The sequence below is a fragment of the Leptodactylus fuscus genome, chromosome 2 (assembly GCF_031893055.1).
Source record: "Leptodactylus fuscus isolate aLepFus1 chromosome 2, aLepFus1.hap2, whole genome shotgun sequence".
Lineage (NCBI taxonomy): Eukaryota > Metazoa > Chordata > Amphibia > Anura > Leptodactylidae > Leptodactylus > Leptodactylus fuscus.
The window spans coordinates 249,082,476-249,109,005 of NC_134266.1; the positions used below are offsets into that span (position 1 = coordinate 249,082,476).

Sequence of the window (26,530 nt, forward strand, 5' to 3'; positions counted from 1 at the left end):
CCTAAGAGCACAGGGGCTTCCATATTCCTTAAATGGAAGAAGTTTGGGATGACCAGAACTCTTCCTAGACCTGGCTGTCCAGCAAAACTGAGCAATCGTGGAGAAGAGCCTTGGTGAGAGAGGTAAAGAATAAACCAAAGATCACTGTGGCTGAGCTCTAGAAATGTAGTAGGGAGATGGGAGAAAGTTCCACAAAGTCAACTATGGGTGCATGCACACTACGTAATGCCGGGCGTGTATGAGAGCCGTACACGCCGGCATTACAGCAGACTGCCGAACACTTCCCATTCACTTCAATGGGAGCGCTCGTAAACGCCGCTGTTACGAGCGCTCCCATTGAAGTGAATGGGAAGTGTTCGGCAGTCTGCTGTAATGCCGGCGTGTACGGCTCTCATACACGCCCGGCGTTACGTAGTGTGCATGCACCCTATCACTGCAGCCCTCCACCAGTCGGGGCTTTGTGGCAGAGTGGCCTGAAGGAAGCCTCTCCTGTCCTATGCAAGACATATGAAAGCCCACATAGAGTTTGCAAACTCTATACACATGAAGGACTCCCAAATTATGAGAAAGAAGATTCTCTGGTCTGATGAGACGAAGATTGAACTTTTTGGCATTAATTCTAAGCGGTATATGTGGAGAAAACCAGGCACTGCTCATCACTTGCCCAATACAATCCCAACAGTGAAACATGGTGTTGGCAGCATCATGCTATGGGGGTGCTTTTCAGCTGCAGGGACAGGATGACTCGTTGCAATTGAAGAAAAGATAAATGTGACCAAGTACAGAGATATCCTGGAAGAAATCCTCTTCCAGAGTGCTCTGGACCTCACACTGGGCCGAAGGTTCACCTTCCAACAAGACAATGCGTCTAAGCACACAGCTAAAATAACAAAGCAGTGGCTTCGGAACAACTCTGTGACCATTCTTGACTGGCCCAGCCACAGCCCTGACCTAAACCCAATTGAGCATCTCTGGAGAGACCTGAAAATGGCGTCCACCAACATTCACCATCCAATCTGACAGAACTGGAGAGAATCTGCAAGGAAGAATGGTGAAGGATCCCCAAATCCAGGCATGAAAAAACTTGTTGCATCATTCCCAAGAAGACTCATGGCTGTACTAGATCAAAAGGGGGCAAATACTCAATACTGAGCAAAGGCCCTGAATACTTATGGCCATGTGAGATTTCAATTTTTCTTTTTCAATAAATTTGCAAAAATATCTACATTTCTGGGGGGGGGAGGTTCTGTCAAGATGGGGCTGAGCATACATTAAGGAGAAATAAAATGAACTTTTCTATTGTAGCAAATGGCTGCAATGAGACAAAGAATGAAAAATTTAAAGGGGTCTGAATACTTTCCATACTCACTGCAGTATATCCAGTGTACTTATGGTATTAAAAACCTAACCCAGTATAAGGGGTGCCAGAGGGAGAAATGATATAGGAATATCCCTAATTATGAACTTGTGGGGGGAAATCCCATTGCGGTTAGGGGTCATGGACTGTACACAGTAAGAGAGATTCCCCCACCAGTGCTCGGACCAGTGCTGGGGGCCAGACAGCAGCTATAACTCCGGTGGGGTCAGGAACCTGAGCAGCGCTAATGTCAGTGACCAGAAAGAAACTGTGAAGAGCTACGGTTTCACAGTCTCTTTGACAGTCAGAAGGGCGTTCCTGACAGTCTGTCAGGAACGTCCTTCTTCCCAGCAGCGCCTATAGCGCTGTACTGTGTGAACAGGGAGGAACGCCCCCTCCCTCTGCTCACAGTGCTCGTCCATAGATGAGTGATATCTGGAGGGGAGGGAGGCGTTCCTCCCCACTCACACTGTAAAGCGCTATAGGCGCTGCTGGGAAGAAGGCCGTTCCTGACAGACAGAAGGTGCCAGGCAGGTCTGGAGTAGGCCTCAGCCCCAGGTGTGAGTCATAGAAAATTACTGGTCCATAAAAGGCTGCAGAGACTGCGCTTCAGGGTGGATCCAGGGAGTAAGAGGAGGCGCTTGGGTGTGTCCTGTTATGGTCCATTCACATGGAGTAAACGCGTGCTCATTTTGGCAAAATACACGTGTAAAAAATACACGTGTAAAAATAAGACTCCCATTGACTTCAATGACATTTTTTTTACACGTGTAATAAAAATACATCAAAAAACACGTCAAAATACACGTGTAAAATGTCATTGAAGTCAATGTGAGTCTTATTTTACATGTGTATTTTTTACACGTGTATTTTACCAAAATGAGTGTGTTTACTCCGTCTGAATGGACCCTTACTCTGAGTCCGGTGAGACTGTGGCGTTCTTGTTGGTTTGTTCATGTGGCTGTTAGTAAGCCACACGTATAGTTAGTTTCTCAGACGAGCAGGATTTTGTTTTATTGTTTTTCCTGAAGTTAAGGCTACCATATATATAATGTATTTTGTGCACGGAAACAAAGAAGTTTTACAAGGTCTAGACATCAAGGTACTACTAAAAAAAAACAAAAAAACAGTTGGAGTATTTTTAGGAATTTGTGAATGGAGGCAGAGGCGTCACTTAAGGAGGTCTAGTCACACCAGGGCCCAGGAGCTTTAGGAGGCCCATAAAGTGTCTCTTCTCAATATGAGTACACGAATACTTTAAATGCCACTACATTATAGTTGGGGGCCGTGGTCCAGATCTTTCACAATTCGATTTTCATGTAGAGGTCCTGAGAATTTTACTGGTGGGCCTTAGGCTGGTCTTACACTACTGTAATGTAAGTCCGCAAATGGTCCACAATTGAGGGTTTTCAATTGCAGACACATTATACTCAATGCGGCCTCTTACACCACCGGATATTTTATCTGTGGTGTGGCCGGGCCGCAACCGTGGTCCGCAATTTATAGAACATGTCCGTAATGGCCGTGAATTGCGGCACTACATGGACTCGCCCATAGAACTCTATGGGTGAGTGCGGCAGGACACGGACATCTGAGGAGTGTATGTTGCCGATCAGCAACATGCGGACCGTAGAATCATTACGGTTGTGTAAGACCAGCCTATAGCTTCTCAGTCTGAAACTGCGGTCAGACTATCCATAGCCTAAAATAGCTGATAACAGGGAGTAGTAGAAATCCTCTTTCCTTAGAGCCAATGTAAACAGGAAATAGCTGTCGGGAATGTTATGCAATATGCTGGCGTTATATAAGGGATGATAACCAGAATGACACCCCTCGCCTTCTACAGGCTGTTACTAGCAGTGAGATTTCTGCAGGAATTTGGAACATGCCGAAAATGACAGATAATTATCTTCTACTTTACTGAAAGCTACAAGGATCTGTCAATCTGTTTCCCAGGCAGACATGCATTTCTTCTCACAGCCATATGCTATTTCAGGTCTTCATCATGCCGGCTCACTAATCCTGGACTATAATCCTAATCTATCTTTGCAGGATGATTTGCAGAAGACAGATTTCAAGACCTTTTGTCCACAGTAATTCCATGAATGGTTAACTGTCTTTATCAAATCCTTACAGCAAAATGGAAGGGGATATTTATAGCAGAAATCACACGTCCTGTACCGGAGCATCTACTTATATCATTTGGGGGAGGGGGGGGGGGGTATGAATGGTCTCTTTGTGCATTGGTTGCTCTTGTGTATTTAGGTGAATGTTGTCTATAAACTAAACTATTTTTACACCCCCCAGATGAGTCTTATTCCAATAACATTTTATTTTACTTTTGAGGGCCTATTTTTTTTTGCACATTCTTAAAGGGGTTTACCAGCGCCGCACCTCCCATGAGGCGACCTGAAGTGACCGCTTCAGGCGGCGCTATGCCAGGGCCCCAGGGAGGGCGGCATTTTTGCTTACCTAAGCCAGTCCAGGACAAGCTGTCCTGGACTGGCTTAGCACCGAGCGGTGGATTGGGGAGGCCACTGGAGCAGCGCTGCTCCAGCAGCCCCCCCTCACGCTCAGGCAGAGAGCAGGTCCTCTCCGTGCCTGCGAACGCCGCTTCGCCCTGCCCCCTTCGCTTCACCCCCTTCTCTCCGCCACGCCCCGCTCCGCCCCCTCCTCCGGAGGGGGGCAGCTTTCTGTCGTCCGCCTCGGGCGGCAAAAAGGGCAGGTTCACCCCTGGGGTTTACTCATTTTAGGATTTCAGTGGCCCTCCTGCCTCCTCTCCCTTCTACTTCCTGGTTTCACATCTGAACAGCTCAGTTATGTCTGGACTTGCATCACAGAGAACAGGTAACTGCTAAAGAAACTGATCTACCCAGTGGCGTAACTACTGGGGTAGCAGCAGGAGCGGCTGCCACAGGGACCGGGACATTAAAGGACCCGGTGACAACTGCTACTGTTGCGGTTCTTTTTATAGGCCGTTACCGGCTGGAGTAACTCCAACCGTTAACAGGCCCCATTTACTTACCTTTCCGGGCAAGCTTCGGGCCTATAAGTGTGACGTCGTCCCTGATGTCATATGACTGGGGTCTGCGTCTATATGCGTCATGTGACATCCCGTGTGTCATTAAAGATGGCCAACATCAGCAAGGAGTGCAGTGGAGCCGGGGATAGGTAAGTAACAATGTTTTTTATGTTTGTAAGCCCCCCTTGGGTTTCTGATTATTATACTATGGGGTCTGAAAAGACCCCAGAGTATAATAATTTTTCATGGGTGTCCACAATAGGTCATAATACTGTGTGCAGGGGCCACTATGGGCTATAATACTGTGTGCAGGGGCCACTACGGGACATAATACTGTGTGCAGGGGCCGCTGTGGGGCATAATACTGTGTGCAGGGGCCACTGTGGGGGATAATACTGTGCGCAGGGGCCACTATGGGGGATAATACTGTGCGCAGGGGCCACTATGGGGCATAATACTGTGCGCAGGGGCCACTATGGGGCATAATACTGTGTGCAGGGGCCACTATGGGACATAATACTGTGTACAGGGGCCACTATAGGGGATAATACTGTGTACAGGGGCCGCTATGAGGCATAATACTGTGTGCAGGGGCCGCTGTGGGGCATAATACTGTGTGCAGGGGCCGCTGTGGGGCATAATACTGTGTGCAGGGGCCGCTGTGGGGCATAATACTGTGTGCAGGGGCCGCTGTGGGGCATAATACTGTGTGCAGGGGCCGCTGTGGGGCATAATACTGTGTGCAGGGGCCACTATGGGACATAATACTGTGTACAGGGGCCACTATAGGGGATAATACTGTGTACAGGGGCCGCTATGAGGCATAATACTGTGTGCAGGGGCCGCTGTGGGGTATAATACTGTGTGCAGGGGCCGCTGTGGGGCATAATACTGTGTGCAGGGGCCGCTGTGGGGCATAATACTGTGTGCAGGGGCCGCTGTGGGGCATAATACTGTGTGCAGGGGCCACCTGGGAGCATCATACTGTGTGTTCAAGGGACACTATGGGGCATAAATTGTGCGGGGGGGGGGGGGGGGAGGGTGACTGTCGGTTGGTTTTTCCATGTCAAATGATCGACACAGGGCCCCGCCATTGTAAGTTATGCCACTGGATCTACCCCTCACCAGGGTTAATAGCTGAGCCAGCCATATGCAATGAGAGTGAGAGAAGAGAGTACAGAGGCCCAGTAGTTATCAGCCTGACCTGTGAGCAGGACTGTAACCTAGGCAACCAGCTATAAACAATGAGGAGCAAAAGTTACCTGTATCTGGCAAACCGTGCAAAATGGATAAAGCAATGTATTGGGTAAAACACTTCCTCTACAAGTCTGAATATGATCCTTGAGATAGGAATACCCTTCTAAGCTTCTCCCAACATCCGCCATAATAGTATGGGGTGGCACTATCCGTACGTAAAAGTGCCACACATCTGTTACCATATATTTTCACATTTCATTATATGAATATTGAAGGGTTACAATAACTTATTGTAGTTGTGTATATGTATGCTACGATGACCTAAACACACATATGGTGTGTGGGGGAAAGTATGGGGGTTGAATGTTCAGCTAACAGCTATAGAAAGTGTATGATTAGAGATGAGCGAGTAGTAAAATACTCAATATTCGTTTCGAGTAGCCCTTCAATATTCAACTACTCGTATCGAATATCGAATCCTATTATACTCTGTGGGGGAAAAATGCTCGTTTCAGGGTTAGGCAACATTCAATCAAATTGAACTTACTAAGTCCATGAGTGAGGGTCGGGCTGGATTCTCCGAGAAGTCTTCTCCGTGCAGCGTTTCTGCGGCGTCTTCCGGTTCTGAATTCACTCTGCCAGGCATCGGGCCTGGGTAGAGCCAACTGCGCATGTCCGCACTACAAGAAAATGGCCGCTTACAGTCAAAGCGTGGGCATGCGCAGTCGGCTCTGCCCAGGCCCGATGCCTGGCAGAGAATTCAGAGCCGGAAGACGCCGCAGGGAAGCTGCACGGAGAAGTCTTCTAAAGGTAGGAGAAGAACCAGCATCGATTGGCCGACTGTATAGCATTCGGCCAATCAACGCTGGTTCTGCATCGAATTTTTCCATTCAAATAGCGAGTGGTACTCAATCGAGTACGAGTATTTCGAATACCTACTCGATAGAATGCTACTCACTCATCTCTATGTATGATCACCCTTGTAGTCATAAGCAATAACAGAAAATTGTCGCCTTACCAAGTTCTCTCTTTGTGAACTATGCACACGGTAAGTAGTAAAAAAACCAAAAAATAAAAATCTATAAATGTTAAAGGGAGCCTACCAACATCAAAGCCACTTTTACACCAATTATATACAGTTTTGAAGACGGTTAACCACATTCCTTATGTGTCAAAGTGAAATTTTTGATAGTGGCGCGGTCGACTTGCTATACATGGTATAATTACAGTTTACAATGGACAACAGTGAGGTTGTTAATAAGTTACCCACAAGGTGGCAGCGTTGCATTAAGAAGAGGCTACATGACATATTACGTTCCAAAAAAAAAAATTAAAATTGTCATTTACATTCTATTTCTACTACTGATTGGAGATAACATAATACATAGAATGGTATAAAGTCTCTAAGGGATCTTATTTCTCTTCTGTACAGACCAGATGATTTGGGCTAATAAGATTATGGCTTCCTTGTCACGCCACAGCAATGTATTTGGCAGGGTTTGCCATTCACTTTACTGTCACACTACTAAGTATTTCATCACTTTGGAATAGTGACAATGAGGCAGTGCCGACTTCTCTACTGGACTAGATTGCGTCATCGTAATGCTTATTTACGGGGTCAGCTCTTGGTGCGATAAAACCTGGCAGGTCTGACTTTATTTTATTACAATTGCTTCAACAGGATAAAACTGGAGCTCTCCTGTATGTAAGCGCACACCGTGCAAGCTCCGAAATATCTAAACCCTGTTTATAAATCCAACACTGAATTCAACGAATGGAACAGTCTTACACATGTGAATATACGCTAATGGACCATAATAATATAGAGATGCAGATATATATATATATATATATATATATATATATATATATTTATTTATTAGCAGGAGGACCGCGTATATAATCTTCCAACGTGTGACACTGTGCGCTGAGCCGCGTATCTAATCCTCCAACATGTGGTACTATGTACTGAGCTGTGTATCTAATCCTCTGATGTGTGTATCTGTTTGGATATCAGTGTTGCATTGTGTATGTGGAGTGACCGTGTGGAATGGTGTCTAACATGGCAATCATTAAGAAAGCAGTCACTTTGAAACTGGAAGGCATGCCTATGACAATTTGATGAGAAATCCAAATTTGTGCTTAACCACTTCTGGACCACCCATAGACTATATACATCCAGGAAGTGGTTGCCTAGTTCTGACAGGACGTACCGGTACGTCCAGTCAGAACTCAGTAGCTGCACGGAGATCGAGCTGCTGAAGCTGGGAGCCGGTTGTAACTTCAGCCGGAGCTCCCCGAGAGATGACAGGGAATGTTTATTCCCTTCCCTGCCATCTCGATTGCTGTGTATACAGTGCTCAATGAGCGCTGTATACATGGCTATGGGCACCGCCATTATGCGGCTGCCCTCTAACCCGGCGGTCACGTGATCCACCAGGAGCAGCGTCTTGCAAGACGCTGGGTCCTACAGGACACAGATCAGCTCTGTATACTGTGTATATACGGCTGTATTCCTCCTGCAAATGAGGCTAAATGTACCAGCCCCAGTTATAGGAGAAATCAGCCTCCAGTAGAAAAAAAAAAAGTGATCAGATGTCCCCAAAGGTCTCTTATCACCTTATGGGGACACAATATGAAAAAAAAATAAATAAAAATATAATAAAAAAAGTTAAAAAAATGTAAATAAAATAAAAAAAAATACACTAATAAAACGCCATTATTAAAGGTTATAGCCCCACCCCCGACGACACCATACAAAATAAAAATTACTGTAACGGAGAGGAAAAACTATTTTATAAAGTTTTTCAGTGACACTTTGTGTTATTAAATAAAAAAAATAAAAAAAGTGAAATCCAGACACAATTTCCCTCCTATTATGTTTATATTTTCCTGGATATAAAAAAAATTAAAACACATTCCAAAATAAAAACATAAAAATAATGCCCTATGTGTCCCTGAAAAAAGACGCAAAAATTAGTTGACTGAGACATACGAGAAAAATGTTACAGCCCTCAAAACCGCACATACAAAGAAAAAACGAAAATGTGTCTGGTCCTGGACCACAAATTGGCCCGGTACTGAAGTGGTTAAATGTGACGCACCTTTACTTCTAGCCAAATTATCATCAAATTTTCTCTTCATTACACAGGTAAGAGTAACACACGAGGAGACGACAGAGATTGTCTTGGGGCCCCAAAACACCATGTATTCGTCATGGCACAGATGGCAAACTACTTGCCAAATTTCACCAAACGGGCTCTGGCTGTAACAAAACAACTACAGATGGCGCAACAACCATGGCTGCCCCGGCATTCTGCATCTACATTGTAGCATTCAGCACCTATCACCAGAAAGTGGAGCGAGTTTGACTAACTCCGTTCTCCTGTGACAAATGTCGGGTGCCATGTGGATTGGCTACTAAATGTAATACATTCCTTTTAACCCCTTTCCGCTGGTGACATTTTTCCACCTTTCAAACCCCATAACTTTTTTTATTTCTCCATTCACAGAGCGATACGAAGGCTTAATGTTTGTGCGACAAATTGTTCTCCATAGTTCCGAATTGCGTGGAATTGGAGAAAAAGTGCATTTGTGCAACTTCATTACAGTCTTCGTTTTTATGGTGTTTATTCTGCAGCCAAAATGACATGTCTTCTGCCTTCAGTATTTCGGTACATTTCTGGTCAAATCAAATTTATATATTTTTATTTACACTTTAACCCCTTAACAATAAACCAAAACTTTGTGACATTAAATAACAGATTTATTACAAAGTTATATGTTCTACCCTGAACTTGCATTGTGAACCTGACCTTCAAAGAAAACTGAGCATCAGAGGTTCAGAAATGAGGTCAATGCTCCACAGGGGAGCACATAACTTCATAATAAAGCTGTCAGTAAGTTATTCAGGAACATTGTTACATAAAAGTTTTTTTTATTTTTTGAAGTGGACGGAACTAATTGGTTTTCTTTTAATCTGATGGGCTTCTTTAAAGGGAACTTGTTACATCAAGCATGCAATCCAAATTCATATATGTATGTTGGTGCAAGAAACATTCACTGTGGCTCACATGAACGGAACTCACAGCAGAATCCTACTAATATTATGTGAAAGTTTGTGTGTTTGGATGTTTGTTCCTCAATCACACAAAAACGGCTAAATGGATTTGAATGAAATTTGGCACACAGATAGATTGTAACCTCGATTAAAATATAGGCTACTTTTTATCCCGGTAAATGACATGGTTTCACGACAGTTATGAATTTAGGTTCACATACTATATTAAACAGCTCTTAGCAGCAGCCTTATCTCAGCCAGGGCTGTTATCTCTTTGTGTAAACACACACTAACCCTCAGTGCGGAGACACCTTTGCACATTATCTGATCTGCTCCAGTGCTGACAAACACCTTTAATCCAAATTGGCAGTTTGCCAATTTTTAACACATGCCTGGAAAAAGAGAATCTAATTTGTCACAAAAAACAACAGCTATGAAGGTAGCCAGAAGTCACAGAGTTCTTCTCAAGCACAGCTGAGGGGGATCATCGACGGCAGCAACATGCTCATTATATGACTTCTCAGCAAGGTGCTGAGATGGCGGAACAATCACAGGTACAGTGCAAGAACCAAGTTCAGCAGCACACCAGCTTGAGAGCTGCCAAAACGCTGAAGCATGCGGACCATCAGCGCCAACAACAAGCTCATTATATGATGTTCCAGCGAGGTTCTGAGATACCGGGACAATCACAGGCACAGTGCAAGAAACAAGTTCAGCAGCAGGCCAGCTTTAGAGCTGCCGAAACCCCGAGGCATGCGGATCATCAACACCAAGAACACGCTCATTAATATGGTGTCCCAGTTAGCTGCTGAGATGCATGAAGAATCACAGGCACGGTGTGAGGAACAAGTTCAGTAGCAGGACAGCTTAACAGCTGCCAAAATGTTGGAGCAGGCAAACCATTGACGGCAGCAATTTGTTAAATATAGGCGGATCGACGCCAACAACCCGCAGATGAAGTCGCGGGCAGAGGCTAGTAGATCTATATAATGCAGTTTTGTATTTATGTGGTCGCCATACAGACAGAGGTTCCAGGCTTCAGCAAGGACTTTGTTATATCTCATTGTATAATTGAAGACTCTTCAGGAACTGCAGAAGTAAGCACTCCCTGTGCGGAACCTATGACCATTTATACAGATGACCCTGGAAAATTCCCTTTAAGCACTTTTATTGGGGTGCTCACCTGAAATGGTGGCGTAGAGACACAACCACGATACCAGCATGGATAATGAGAAGGCAGCGTTCACTTAATGGGAGAGCAAGTTTAACCCGTGTTTCACCGTTTGTCACAAGTCTGTTGACCTGAAGAAGGGGTTTGTGTTTTCTATACCCCAAAATGCATTCTCTAACATTTAGTAAATTAACAGTCACCCAGTGGTTCATTGTAATACTATTTTATTTGGAGGGACGGGGGAGCACGGAGTCTTAGATTTGAACTGTTGTCCTCACTGAAGTTCACCTCTTCTGGAAGGCGTACAATCTGCAATACTGATAGGTAAATTGGTTACCCATTAACCAGCCTTGCGGGTGTTGGTGTTAAGCGCCTGTACAAGTAACCGCCAACTTCACAACACTCACTATGCAATACACTTCCCAAACTGGTATAGCCAAAAAATATACATCTGCGCCCCCCCCCCCCCCCAAAAAAAAAAAAAAAAAAAAAAAAAAAAAAAAAAAAAAGAGGGGACACCCAATGTAAGAGCATTACTTGTGAGGAGGGGTTGTCAATTACACTAGAAGACATAGCCCACCTCTCACCACATGGCAAGTAACCTCCAAGCTGAAGAATTGTCAGAGAAAGGGTGTAAACAGTCTAACTCCATTAAATATTTATTTTTAAACAAGGGGGGAGGGTAAATCAACCCTGAATATGGTAATGAGGGAAAAGTGAACACACATTGACTCTTCTGTCCCTGACCAAAAACAAACAGATCAGCTGCTTATGTTTATCTGACTAATGATGGCAAAGCAATTACTCTGCAATGAAAGGAAGCGAGGCGAGGCCGTTGTCCTCAGGAACAAGGCCAGCACTTGTCTACTTACAAGGAACGCTTCATTTTACTTCTTTTTTGATATGTCCCCCTCCAGCCCATGTGACTCAGCCTGAATGAAATAAAAGCACTGGAGGCTCCAGTTCCCAAAGTCACTTTCTATTGATCCTTCCTGTTCATTGTATAAAGACACTAATTCCACAGCCATTATTGGCCTTAAAGAGGACCTTTCATGGTCCGGGGGAAAAGGCAGTTCTATATACTGGTGGAAAGCAGACAGTGTGCTGAATTCAGCACACTGTCGGCTTTCCCGATCTGTGCCCCAGGTAAAAAGATATCGGTCCCGGTACCGTAGCTCTTTACAGTCAGAAGGGCGTTCCTGACAATCAGTCAGGTACGTCCTTCAAAACAGCGGCGCCCATCGTGCTGTACAGTGTGAGCGGGGAGGAACGTAGCTGAAAACATGTATGCAATCTTAATATTACAGTCTATTACTTCAATAGCTCTCTATTATAAAAGTGAATTTCTGACTGTCTGTTCTTTATGTGTGACCAAACAACTGTACTGTACTAATCTTCACCAAATTTGGCACACAGATACTTCAGGTGTCTGGGAAGGTTTAAGACAAGGCCTCAACTCGCTCGAACGTACCGTTCCAGAGATACAGTATTCCCAAAACAATGCCCCCCTATCAGCCAAAACAAACCTGCAAGTCTTTCACTCATATTCCAACTGCAATACACACGGTCACTCCACACGCACAATCCAACACGGATATCCAAACTGAGATACACGCATCAGAGGATTAGATACACAGGTCAGCACACAGTATCACACGCCGGAGGAGTAGATACACGCATATGCACACAGTAACACACACACACCAGAGGATTAGATATGCAGCTCTGCACAGAGTATCACTCCAGGATTCCATAGTAACCCAGCCATTTTTCTTCATTGCTGTACGTCAGCATTAAAGGGGCAGGGCACTGTGGATGATACGGTTACACAAGGTCACATTAACTCAGCTTTACGCCAAATATCCATAACAGATCGCAGGTTTTTCCACCGATATCCAAATGAGATACACATGACGTTTATGGACACACTCAAACATACAAAATACACCAGTGCAAAACTGGACAATTCTTATGGGGCCACTACACAAACAAAAAATGAAATATACCTGTGTGAAGCCGGGTCCTCCTGCTAGTAGATTAGAGATAAATCTCACTCTGACACACTTTGTAATAGACTATTCAGTGCCTTATGTCTTCTCTTGTACTCCTCAGTACTCTCTTTTGTTAGGGTACAGAAGTTGCAGTCCGACTGGGCACAACAGTTGCCCTACCCCATATGTAGGCAGATGTTCACATTCAGCAGATCTGGGTAGTATCATAAAGATCTACATTGCTGCTAGTTGGGTGTGTGATGGTGCCTTGCAGTTGGGTCATTTTTGTGGTCAATTATGGAGAAGAGCAGCAGCAAAATACCCATAGTTTACCAAGTATAACCAAACTGTGAAATATTAATCACCCGATTTTACTCAGACTGCGGATATTTTAGTGTACATGTTTATGGAAGCAGCTGTAAACAGTATTTTATGATCTATTATACAGCAGCCGCATGAACCAACAGCCCGGGGGTGTTTAAAGGGCTTTCCAGGCCATGATAACGACATATCCTTAGAATAAGTGACTACCGACATCATCTGATCAGCAGGGCTGCTAGGAGTCAGCCACAACCAGTCTGATTGTCACGCCTTTTCCGGAGGTTTTTATAGAATAGCCCTACGCAGCCAATTACATCCATTTTTGTTGGCTGACCAAATGAAAGGCAAAACTACACAAACACAAAACCGGACAAGTCCCATTTGCAGCAGTTTCTCTCAGATCATAACGTCCTTGAGGATCGGTGAAAAACGGATGCAGAACCATCATCAAAAAAGGACCGATATGTGTTTTCGGAGAGCAGGTTACAGTGCAATTCTCTCCTGACACATTCCCTTTAACAGCTTTGTTCTCGGATGCGTTTTTGGAATGATCAGGACACATTTATTATTCGTTCTTCGCTTTAGTGTTCCCCTGAAGAGGAAGTAATAGATCAATTTACATACATTTGTGTGCTATTGCAATTCTTAGTTAATAGTTAGATACACCAGAACAATAGTTCCGGCCGTACACCGGCTGCATTTACTGTCCGACCAAGAAACAGAATCCCAGACATTTGAATAAAATTCTCTTTATTGTCAGATTGGTTGGGAAGCGAATATATTACAACTTTTTTAAAAAAAACTTAAGTACCAACTTATCACAACTCATTCAGCAAGTCAAAGAAAGCCGCACCTTGTGTGTATATATATATATAAAAAAAAACAAAGAAAAAGAAACAAAAACTTATTTTATTTTTACGGGAACGGGTAAAATCAGCCACATAAAAAGTCAACCACATACACAGCCCTCTAAAAATCTTATTTGTACTGTAGCCTAGAATGTAGTGTTTACGAACGTGACGTTATCTTGTTGTCTGAGGTCAAACCTTGTAGCGTTTGTATAAAAAAAAAAAAATCTAATATATTCACACTCGCTGTCAGAGCTACAGAAACCACAAATGACAATGCTAAATCTCCATTTTGAGAAGGTCTCAGTGACCCCAAATGTGCCAAATACATTCATCAGCCGCAAACCAGGAATGTACAAAGTATTCAGTATATTGCATAGTTTTGACATTGCTTCCAGTGCAAAATGGAATAAAAACAAACTTGGTCCCACTGGAACGTGCCCTCATCTATACGCAATAAGGAGTCATCTCGTGCAATGAAACCATATTCAGGAGGATACTGGCCATGGAACCGAAACGGATCCCCTTTACAAATGAACGGGCCGGCGCATCCCCAAGAGTATTGGTTCAGCTCAAGACTCAACCCGCTGCGCTAAGACTTCCGCACTTGTTGCCATTACTTTATATTCCGAGTATAATAAAGAAGCGGCACATTGCACGTTATGACCCACAGAAGGTTAAAGGTCAGACCTGACTAACCGTCACTGACGGCTCTATAGAAATCAGGACTTTGGTCATTTTCTTCCAGTTCACTACTTTGTTTCTAAAATGATAACATTTTCAGAATTAAAAATGATATATTGCACCAGGGATACTAGTGTATTAACAAAAAACAAAAAAAGCGCCCCTAAAATGGAGAGGAAACGACTAAATTGCCTTTATACAAAGCGTATACTGCAGAGCGTTATGTAAAGATTCCTGTGCTCGAAGCTTCCGAGGGGTAAAACCTTACGATTTATGCAGCTCCAGCTGTGCAAAACAAAAGGGTCAGGCTTTAATCCTGCCGTGCAAGGTAAGATGGCGCCAATCTAGTCTAAAAATGGTACAATGGAATGATTTACCATAGTACAGATTTGTGCAAAATAGGATCTCCGAGAAGAGTAGTGTCAAAGTTGTCCAAGGTACCATATAACCTACAAACCACACATGGCGGCTGCCTTATAGGTCACACCATGAGGATACTACACAATGTTTTACTCCCAAGAAACGTTTCAGAATTGTGTATTTAGTACAACACCCGGCAGGGATTCCGTCTTCTAAAACCAAGTATCCATCCATTCTGCCATTGTAGGAAGTAGATGAAGTGGAAGGGCACAAGATCTAAAGGCTTTTTTTCAAGCTTAAGATGGGGGCCATCTAGTCTAACACTGGGTACTTATAAGAGTGTCCATCATCTTGACCTTAGAGGGGGTGTCCAGCATGCCTACAATAAGGAAACTAAGCCAGTGCTTACCCTATAAATTGCAATGGTCCTGTAGTGATGACCTGACATATACCATATACAGTCAATAACTGGACTCAGTGACACTAACCAATATGGTACCTGAATTATTTTATATGGTGTCATTGGTACAGAACCAAAGATTTTTTTTTTTAATACAATTCCCGATGCCTATAAAATCGATAAAGGCGGCACCGAATTTCCAAGTATCCCACAGATTACAGCAGGGTGTTGTACTAACAGAAGACTATGAGGCCCACAGAATATGGCTTACAGCAGGTATTCAGTATGACCGCTACTATGCAATTGCTGTTGGCAGTATGAAGGCAGGTTTCTAGGGCTACCTACAAAGTGCTATGTGTCCGCCATTACTCTGTAGATGAGATGATGAGCTCCTAGACACAAGACAGATTCATTTCCAGGAGGAGTAAAATATTGGGGACCTTGTTCTAAAGCGATCACAGCATCCTAGAAATGTAGTTTCTGAAAAACATTAAATATTACAGACTTAAACATGAGGGGGGCAGAAGTTTTAAAACAGGACTTTACACTACATACATGAAATCAGTTTTACTAGGGCATTAAGGCTTAGCCATGTACAGCATATAAACCTTTCCTCAAGATTAATCGTCGTCCTCCTCCTCATCGTCGTCATAATAACGATTTCTCTTAATCTGTTCTTCTATGCTCAGTTCTTCCACATCTTCTCCCTCAAAGTAACCATTGTCTTGAGATCTTCGATTCAGAGTTGGAGAAAGCTCCTTAGACATGACTAGATCTTCTGTGCTTGAGTGTCTGGAATGGGTAGATTCCTCAGGAGAGAGTTGCTGGCTGAGAACCTCCGCATCAGAATTGTCCCCATTTCCCAACAAACTGTGATCTTCAGTATTTGAAGGAGTTTCATCCTTGGCTTTAGTGGTTATGGGCAAAGAGTCATCCTGATATGCAACTTTGGCCTTTTCATCCTCTGGTTTCTTATAGTCATGAACTTCAAAATCGTCCCTAAGTTTTAGGGAATCGCGCTTTAATACTGGTGATAACGCACGTGGACTTTCAGGTTCTTTCTTGGTTTTCGCGACAACTGGTTTTGCTACGCTAAGCATGAAGGGCCGGCTACGCTCCTTGAGTGAGGAACTTCTCCTAAGCTTTTTAAGGTCAGAATCCTCCTCACTTTCTGTCTTTACAAGTTCATCACTTGGTGGCCACTTTGGCTTGAACACTCTAATGTTCTCCTCCAAAGTAGTACCTGAGCTTGATGAATCCATTGGTGGTGGCCAAGCAATTCTCAGCTTTTTGGTTTCCACCAGTTTTTCTCTTTCATGTGCATTACTAGCAGATTTGGCTTCCATTGATGCAGCCAGGACACCAACTTTGGCTATTGGTGCATCTTCTACAACAGGACTGCCAGGGTCTTCAGTAGTTTTACTTGGTTGGATGATCTCCTCTTTGTTCTCACCATCTTCTTTCTTGCTTTCCCACAGTTCTTTGTGTGGTTTGTGCCCAAAACCCTCATCATAGTTCCCTTTGGACTTGAAGAGCTGGTTGAAGTGAGGCTTGCAATATGCGTTCCCATGCAGTGAGGCGTAGTTCCCAAGACTGGTGGAGAAAATGAAGAGATTACATTTTGGAAGTAAATCTGCAGAGTTTACTAGAACTTCAAGCAAGCAAACGGTCATGCAACCAGTCCATAAAACCCAGCTGGCCATTAATAAGCTTTTCAAGTTACCATCGTAAAACACTGTCAAGCAAAACTAAAAGTTCCTTCCTCCTTCCCCATCTATTAGTTTGGATTATATGCTAACCACAGATTAGCTGTAAGCAAGACGCATTGCATCCATAGGCTCCAACCTTTACTGGGCTTAGAGGACCAAATTATTACCATCACATGCAAAGAGAAATTAAATCTTGCCATTTAGACCCTATATAATGCAGGATTTTAGGAAAGGTGGGTGGGGGTGGAAACTACCTCTAAGCAGTTCTAGCTCAGCTCTATAACATAGAACAGTGTTCCTTGTGTCATATGAAAGACAAGATTCTCAACCTGCAAATCTCAACCCCGCCAAGTTGCCAGCAACATCGCCAGGTGAAAACTATGCAGAGAATCTCATGTTTCGTGACACCAGAAGCACAGTCCTAGGTTTTACTTTACCCCAAACTCCAGCATCAGTTTTCCTGCCATATACAAGAGCTAGAGGTGAGCGAGTACTGTTCGGATGAGCCGATCCGAACAGCACGCTCGCATAGAAATGAATGGACGTAGCCGGCACATGGGAGGGGTTAAGTGGCCGGCCGGCGTCAAAGCGGAAGTACCAGGTGCATCCATTCATTTCTATGGAGCGTGCTGTTCGGATCGGCTGATCCCAACAGTGCTTGCTCATCTCTAACAAGAGCCCATCCATATAACTTGTGAAAGCAGTGTATACATTTCAGCCATCAAAGAAGGGAAGGAATAAAGCAGCACGGGATTCCGTTAAAGTAAATTATAGAGTTATGAATGATACGAATGCTGACGGAAAATAAAGTTGTTCAAAAGTTTTAGTTACACTAAGAAAACTTGCATGGGCATGCATGTGTGTAAGGGAGGAGGGAGGAATTGCTCTCAGCAAAAGTGTCTGGACATTTTCAAGCGACAAGGAAACTAAAAAGAGGTTTTCTAGGCTTAGAGAAAAGTAAATATATTTAGGATAGGTCATCAAGTGAAGATCAGTGGGGTCCCAAACTCTGCTTTTTAGGTCATGTGACGTCAATGTTTTCAGTAACATGGCTTGTTTTTGGCTCATTTCCATTCAAGTCAAAGAGGCCAAGCACAAGCACAACTGCTTAGTATACGGCACCATGGTTGTAGATGGTTTTCGGTAAGTAGCTGCAGAGCTTTGCTGAACACTGCAGTGTCAAATAGCTGATCTGCTGAGGTCCCCAGTCTAAGGGTGCATTCACACTATGTAAATGGCAGCTTATTCTGAATGTAAAACACGTTCAGAATAAGCGGCGTATAAAGCAGTTCCCATTCATTTCTATGGGAGCCGGCATGCGAGCGCTCCCCATAGAAATGAATGGGCTGCTTTTTTCACTCCGAGCAGTCCCACTGAAGTGAATGGGATGTGCTGGCGTGTACGGCTAGCTCTGCTCATGCTGAGCCGTACACGCCAGCACTTCCCATTCACTTCAATGGGAGCGCTCGTAGTGAAAGAAGCAGCCCATTCATTTCTATGGGGAGCACTCGTATGCCGGCTCCCATAGCAATGAATGGAACGGCTTTATACGCTGCTTATTCTGAACTTTTTTTTTTGTTCAGAATAAGCTGCCGTATACGTAGTGTGAATGCACCCTAAGGCCCCACCCTCCCCCCAATCTTCGGTTGAGAGTCTACGTTACATTCAGGGTCAAAATCAGTGGTCTTGAGTTTGACAACAGGGGAAACGTTGGGGTTTACACTAGTTAAAAGAATTTTTATTTTATTTTTTTTTTAGTTCAACTTGTGACACGATTTCTGGGAGGAAAAAAAAAAAAAAAAAAAAAAAAAAAAGTGATCCATATTTCATTCTAGACAGCTATCACTTATTTGCAGCATGCTCCACCACAAGCTTCTGGAAGCATTTCTTCATATGTAAAAGCAAATCGCCAGCTGTGTATCACACGGTGACCAAAACCTAGAACTGAAAGTGGTGTCTCTGCCAATACAATAGTGGTTGATGCTACTACTGGCATAGCAAATTCTGTGCAATTTTTAGGTGAAACAGACATGCATGCTTTGTCACGTGAGATTTTCGTCTTTACCAGTATTCTTTTGACCAATGACATGGAAGGCACCTCGATGGGGACACAAAACACTGTAGAGGGAAAGCCAGGGTAAACCAGAACAATGTATTTATCTACAAGCGTCATGTATAGCCTAAACATTCTGCTATTATAGCGTAACTTACCACCATACTAAATGGAAATATTACATATGTCAGGAGCATACAGATGACTGGCACACAGACATCTTGGGAGCAGAATGTCCTTGTTCTTCAAAAGGACAATATTGCTCATGTGTATTCCGGTAACATTACAGTACACTAGGCCGTACCTGAGTTTAGTGGAGCAGTGATGACAGCGGAAGCAGGCGTTGTGATACACTTGCTGGTTGGCAAAGAGACGTTCCATAGGGTACACAGTCTTCTGACACCCAAAGCAGATCTCTCGTGCAGGTGGCTGAAACTTCTGTTCAAAGTACAAAAGCAAACACCTAAGTCAATGGAAAATAAATGTGCAAATATCCAATTTACCTAAACTGCCATGCTATAGTGCGAACAGGCGAAACAAGCTGGACAAAGACTTCAGTAAGGAATAGCAGCAATGGCACAGGAAACAAAACCGGAGTCACACTGGACAAACTCATGCAGAGTAAAAATATACATATATTAATATAAATAAATTCAGCTAGTTACACGACCAGTGCACTAATCCTATCTTTTACCCTCCTATATCTACGGCTTCCTTTACATGCTTGGGCAGCAGCATGCAATGAACAAAGCATTCTCATGTGACGCCTGAATTATTTACGGCCTAGGCCTCATTGAACTGTATGGGTGAAGGCAATAATGCAGCATGTAAAAGTCACGTACAGAGAGGATTGTACGCGCGGCTTATGCCGCTGCAGCTTGGAAGAAGACAAGGCGTTAAAGGTGGAGGCTGCAGAGGTCAGACTACAAGGGAAGAGGAGGACAGGAGCAAATAGAAGAAGGAGTCAGGAGACAGAAGCTGGAAGAGAGAAATAAGAAGCAGTCAAAAAGATACTGGTTTATAAAGAAACTAAAGCTGCAATGAAGGAATATCTTCAAGAATAAAAGTGAACAAAGTCACAGCAATATCTGGCGTCACCACCTATTGGAGTCCTGAACGGATGATTTGGCCCCTGTAGAGCTCTGATATCATCCAGTCCGTCTGGGATTATATGAAGAGAAGGATTGGAGCTAGCCTAAATTCCCAGAAGATATGGGCTTGGTTCTCCAGGAAATTTGTAACCATCTCCCTGGCCAACACTAAGAGTATCTGGAGGAATTCATGGAAGGCAAAGGCTGGTCGCACCAAATATTGATGGGTTTAGATTTCTCTTCTCTTCATCCACTTTGCATTTTATAGATTGACAGAAATAAAACGATAAACTTCTATTTTTGAAAGCATTCTTCCTATGCAGCATTTTTCACACCTGTCATACTTTTGCACAGTACTGTACCTATAGCATGTATAACCACTTGTCATTACCCAATATCTGTTATAGCCAACTACTTCATGAATACGTATAACATATAGTCAGGTTTCATTTGCATTTCAATAAGTGCAGAACAGTTTCATATCCAGTTATGAAGATAACACAACCTACAAGGAAACCCTGGGGAATACCTGGTGGTTCCCATTGTAACCAGTCATTAGAGCGATTCAATTCCCCTTATGAATAATCTAACTCCAGTATCTGCTTTGTTACAGAGCCCAAATTAGCTTGGGTGGTTAGCTAGCAACAGGTGGCAACGCTGGGTGACCAAGTCTCCACCGTCACGTGTGTGCTTACTGGTTACTAGAATACAGCAGGGAGCAGATAAGGTTTTGTTAAAGTAGCCCTCCCGAAAAAAAGGTACACATCAAACGGCAGTGACGGTAACTTACTGTATTTGTTACTTGTAGGTCTCAACTATAGGATTTTGCAGACATGGACGTCCAGTGACGACAGTAAACATACCCTCTAAGTTAGGAGGTTAATTTTGGTCACTTGTTAAAAATGAGCCACTTACCTTCGTAGCTTTGGGAGGAGTGCTCTCCAGCTGGTTTAGTGCCCTTGTTTGGGGGTTATACCCAGGAGAACTGCTGGGTCTCTGCACTTCATCCTCAGATTTTCCTGTAAATTGAGAACAGTCACTTTATCAAATGCTGCTACTACTACTAAAAATAAAAACAAGCAGGTTAACCCTTAAGTACCATCATGGTGTCTAACATAATGATAGGTCTATGGGATTTGTGTATGGTCGACACCATAGTACTTAAGGGTTAAAATAATACATCTAGAGACATTTCTGCAGAATTGGGGTCCAGGTTTATGGATGGGGTAAAACCCTTTAAATCTAAGGCCCCATTTAGCTTCCCGCAGCAAAAAAGCACTGTGGGAAAAACCATGATGGCAATGCATTGTGTGCTGCACTTTTCACAGAAAGTTTGCAGAGGTTTCCCCTTTGGACTTTCTGCTTCAGTTATACCTATAGGGTAAACCCCATCATCCACACAGGTTTAATTAACATCTTGTGATTCCCAAAATCGCTAAGGTTTTGGAAATCACAATGTGTCTGCTGCATGTATTTTATTGCACTGGGATTTGCTACAATCCAATCCACTATACTGTCTAAAAAGCTGCAGTTTTTTCACAAGGAGTTTATACCTCGTGGGGCCTCGGCCTAAATTAGCAAATCTTATTATAAATGGGATTGTACAACCCACAGGGAAAAAAAAAAACAAAACAAAAAAAAAACACGGGTTGCTATAAAGAGAGTCAATCCACCAACATAAAAACCACGTACACTCAATAAGGATTTCCTAAAATTTTTCACATGCTGCAATATAATATAATGCCCTAACCAAGGACGCCCATATAGGAGGGGATACAAAATCAGAAGGCCAAGTAATACTTCCTCTTACAACTGAATGACTTTTAAAAATCGATTGAGGGCCCCAGTCCCATAAGGCCACCGCTCCATCTAATGACCATGACATTTAGTGGTTCGTGAAACGAGCAGCACTTGCATAAAATACAGCCGGTTTAAGGCTAGATACAGCTCTGTCCAAGGCTAGACCGAGACACAAGCTGTATATAGCAAAGAGCGGTAGGTGATACAGAAGGGCAGTGAAGCCTCATCTCAGACCCACAATAGTCTAGGCCAGATGTCCAATTACTCTTCAAGCTGCACCAGGAATACTTTGGCCGTCAGAACGTACCATGTAACCCTAACCTAAGTGATATTAGGACAATACAAGTCTTTCCTTTTACCATCGGCATTGAGGCCAACCAGGACACACAGCTTGTGTATTATATTGCAGTAACCATGCAAAATCATTTTAGGGCAGTAATACAATATAAAGTAAGCAAATTTAAAGATGTATTGCCTGCAGAACTTACCATTACTGTCTGCCAAGCTGCGGGGTGTAGAAGGACTGTTTTCACTTATGGATCTCTGCGGAATATATAAATAAAAAATTATATATAAAACTACACACATACATACACTCCGCTATATCTGTATTTGTACTGTCACAAGAAGTTTCTTTCTCCAGATAACTTTCTTACCTTTTCACTCTCTACAGAGGAGCTGGAGCGCGCTGGACTAGGTGGAACATTTTCCTTTTGCTCAGATTTTATGTCGTTCCAAATTACTTTCACGTCATTCTACAGAAATACAAAAAAAAAAATAATAATTTTACATTTAAAAAGTAGTGTACCCATAATGGAGGGAGCCATGTTCTTTAAAAACCAAGTGACTGAACCTCACCACCACATTTCTGCAACAAAGCGCTACAGAACTGGTCTATTAGTTTGTCCATATTTCTCTGGGAAAAATATGCAAATCTGTTTTCCAAGATGTAAATAGGAAAACAGCGCCTCTGTTTGCTGCCCTCTAGGGACAGCCCCCTTAAACATCATGCCTGACTTTCCAACAAGCCTTGATGCTATGATGTGGGGTTTAGCCAAATCAGTATCCCAGATGTGGGCAAGCACTGTTTCGATCTGATTGGATCTCCTCAGCATAACCAGATTGAAACAGCGCTGTCCACAGCTGGGATACTGATTGGCTAAACCCCACATCATGGCATCAAGGCTTGTTGGAAAGTCAGGCATGATGTTTAAGGGGGCTGTCCCTAGAGGGCAGCAAACAGAGGTGCTGTTTTTCCATTTACATTTTGGAAAACAGATTTGCATATTTTTCCAATAATTCCCCCAGTGGAGCTAAAAAGGCTTTTTGTAAGTCTCCATACGCCTGTAAAGGTGATCTCTCCCTAAGGAGTGATATTATCCCCTAAACCAGATTTCTCTGGCACATACACACTTGACATTCTTACTGGACACCAAAGCTAAACTCACATGGTGAGGGAGGGGCAAGATTCTTAAAATATGGTGCATAATATATGGCAAAACAAATCTGGTTTTGATAATGGGGTGATGTGCAGGAGACATGTCACTGAACCTTATTGCACCAGGTGTATTTTTTCATTCTGTGCGCAAATGCTTTCTATCCTGAGACAAGCTGCTGCCAGACAACTTACTCCTTATGACCACTGTAACACAAATGCCAGTCAGTAATAATCCAAATAAGCGTGCTCACAAGCAAAATATCTGCAGCGGAAAGTGTGGTTAAGATTTTGAAAAAAATAAGTAAAAAAATTTCCCACCGATTTATATGCATGGGGTGAGTTCTGTGACAAGGTCACATGCAACACTGATTTTTTTGCAGCTTATTCTCAGAAAGTGCTGATTTGTGGGAATATCCACCAGTTTCCTACCGCACAAGTGGCCGTACCATGAAGAGGGCGGACAGTTTTAAAGGAAAGAAGGTTTTTAGATATTGACAGGGATGTGCAGCTTTGGTTGGGGTTTGCTTATGGAGAAAAACAGAAGTAAAGCATTACGTCACTTTGCATACGGTAAATGTAACGTGGTATACACAAATGGACGCAATATCACTAATCTACAGAACTAGTCAAAACAGCGCGCTGACCCCAGAGGGCAGAGGATATGGCTGAGGAGTAAGAGGCGAGGAGCTGCTGGCAGATTTGTTCCAGCAGAAGTGGTCAGACTGGTTTCTCTGCCTGACAAGTCATTACTTAGTAACCGTACAATAGCAAGGCAAGAAACACAGAGGAAATTGCTGGGCTCCACGTCCTGTTGAGTCACTCAGATCAGATGAGGCTTCTACCCAGCCCTGCGCTAGGAAGGACAGGACACATGTCTTGTGTTATATAGCCTTCCTGTAGGAGTGACAAAGAAAGGCAAACAAAGAAAAATCAGGGCAAAAGGCTCGCACCCACTATATACAGGCAGCGCACCACTATATACAGGGAGCGGGATCATAAAGATTGTTAGAGCTTGGTGTGAAGTGCATGGCTGTAAGTCATAAATGCAGGTCAAGGCCTAGCTGTAATACATCATATACTAGAGTTGTCCTTTCAGATTCCTTGGAACGTAAGCCTATAATCAGCCTGGTAAGACAAAGGTAAATCACCCCCCTCCCCAATATAACACAGGAGTAATGTCTGGATCACAAGGAGATTTACCAGAACATGACAATCTTTGGGAGAGAGAACTACAAGCCACAGAGACAAGGAACGCAAGAGCCTGTCGCCAAGATCTTATATATAAGGGAGCCTTCACACAGAGTTTACGCTCCGCGCATTTAGACTTAAAACACAATCCCATAGACTTCGATGTGTACCGGTTTTACGCGCGCTACACATTGAAATCAATGGGTTTAAAAGCCTCCTATTGATTTCAGTGTGTAAAACTGGCACACATTGAAGTCTATAGGATTGTGTTTTACAGCGTTTACGCGTCTGAATGAGCGGAGCGTAAACCCCGTGTGAAGGCTCCCTGACAGTATGCAATCACCAGGAATACTGCAGCTCTTATTGAGGTGGTACTTGTATATATTTAGTGGTCCTCCGCATAGTCTGTGCACCTTTTACCCTTCTACCACTATGGTCATTTCCTTCTCTTCAGTACATTTAGTCTGATGAAGGTTTATTTGGCCAAAACATAACTCTTAATATTAGATCTGTCTGAGGGTTGTAGCAAATAAACTACTTGTTCTGCATCAAACCAAGGGAGCTGACGTTCTTATTACATAGGCTTCTATATTTTAATACGACCATATGGGCAGTACGCCTTGATACACATTTTATCAACAATATAAGCAAGAACACCCATTTGTGCCGTCCTATACAGAGGGGCTTTACCCACTTTTAATACATGTGGCTCAACTCCAAGTCATTTGGCTACTCAATAGTAGTTCTTAGTAGTTGGTAGGCCAAACTGACTTATGAATTCCAAGTCATGCTGTAAAAAAAAAACAAAAAAAAAAAACTTTCAATAAGTGGTGGACAGGGATGGTCTGTAAGAACCAATGATCCTAATTCATGAAACAAAACAAAAAAATAAAATAAAAATACACACACAATACAACAGACATCAGGTTTTCCTGAAAACCAGCGGAAATTGCGCAGAAAATCAGCATGACCGCCACATGTAGAGTGCAATATACACAACTGGATACTATGGGTGAAGAGTTTCCCTCATTCCACAAACCGTTCCAGCTCGTCTTTCCGTTATCAGGTAGTCTTAAGTTTCGATCAGTTACTGAACGCTTAGTTTTCCAGCAGCCTAAACAGTCTCTGTTTTTAGAATAGTATCGCCAATATACAAGGACACACACACACAGCGTCCACCTTCAGTATTTTTAAGGACTTATACACAGGATAGTAAAAAAACAAAACAGTTTTAAAGACAGTCGGAGCCAATGAGTATTCATGTCTTTTGGGGGAAAAAAAAAATAAAAAAAAAAATATATAGTCTTAAAAACTGATGGAAAACAAATAAATCTGCTATCAAGAACAAACACTGAATGGTTTTCGAGACAAATACACATTACCATTGAAGACAGAACAATTTGTACGTTCTTCATGAAGAAAAACAATGGTGCGAATAGAACCCAAATAAAGTCAAAGCTTCCTCACAATCTATATTTGTGACCCCAGTTTCCATGTGTACACACTGCACAGTGATCCCAATGGGGCAGCAGTCAGATTATTACCCAAGTGACCACCTACTCAGCGGTCTCTGGCTGAAGAAGAAGAGGACACACCTGAGGAGGTGGGCAACTTGGGATTTATGGGCATGCCCCATTACACAGGTGACCCATGGTCGGAGGAGGCACTTGAGTATGGGTCTCTGGGCAAGGAATAGCCTAGTTTAGTATCTGACATGATCTTAACAGACCCTGACCAACTATTAGGGTAATTCTGTAAATGTAAAGTAGTCCATCCAGACACAGCGGATCTTTATTTGCCAATAGTTTTTATCACAGTAAAATATGAATTGAAGGATTTA

General features: G+C 43.2%; 1 protein-coding gene across 4 annotated transcripts in view; it reads right to left on the bottom strand.

Annotated features, from left to right (window-relative positions):
* Positions 1-13,852: 13,852 nt before the first annotated feature.
* The window catches only part of LIMA1 (LIM domain and actin binding 1), a 41,969-nt gene continuing 29,291 nt past the window's right edge, over positions 13,853-26,530 (bottom strand). For all 4 annotated transcript variants that reach the window (XM_075266008.1, XM_075266005.1, XM_075266006.1 and 1 more), the window contains 5 exons: positions 22,721-22,819; positions 22,553-22,607; positions 21,180-21,283; positions 19,478-19,611; positions 13,853-17,004 (listed from right to left, as the gene is read on the bottom strand). In XM_075266008.1, coding sequence (XP_075122109.1) covers positions 16,032-17,004; positions 19,478-19,611; positions 21,180-21,283; positions 22,553-22,607; positions 22,721-22,819 — 1,365 coding nt within the window. In that variant the 3' untranslated portion in view covers positions 13,853-16,031. The remainder of the gene's footprint in view (positions 17,005-19,477; positions 19,612-21,179; positions 21,284-22,552; positions 22,608-22,720; positions 22,820-26,530) is intronic.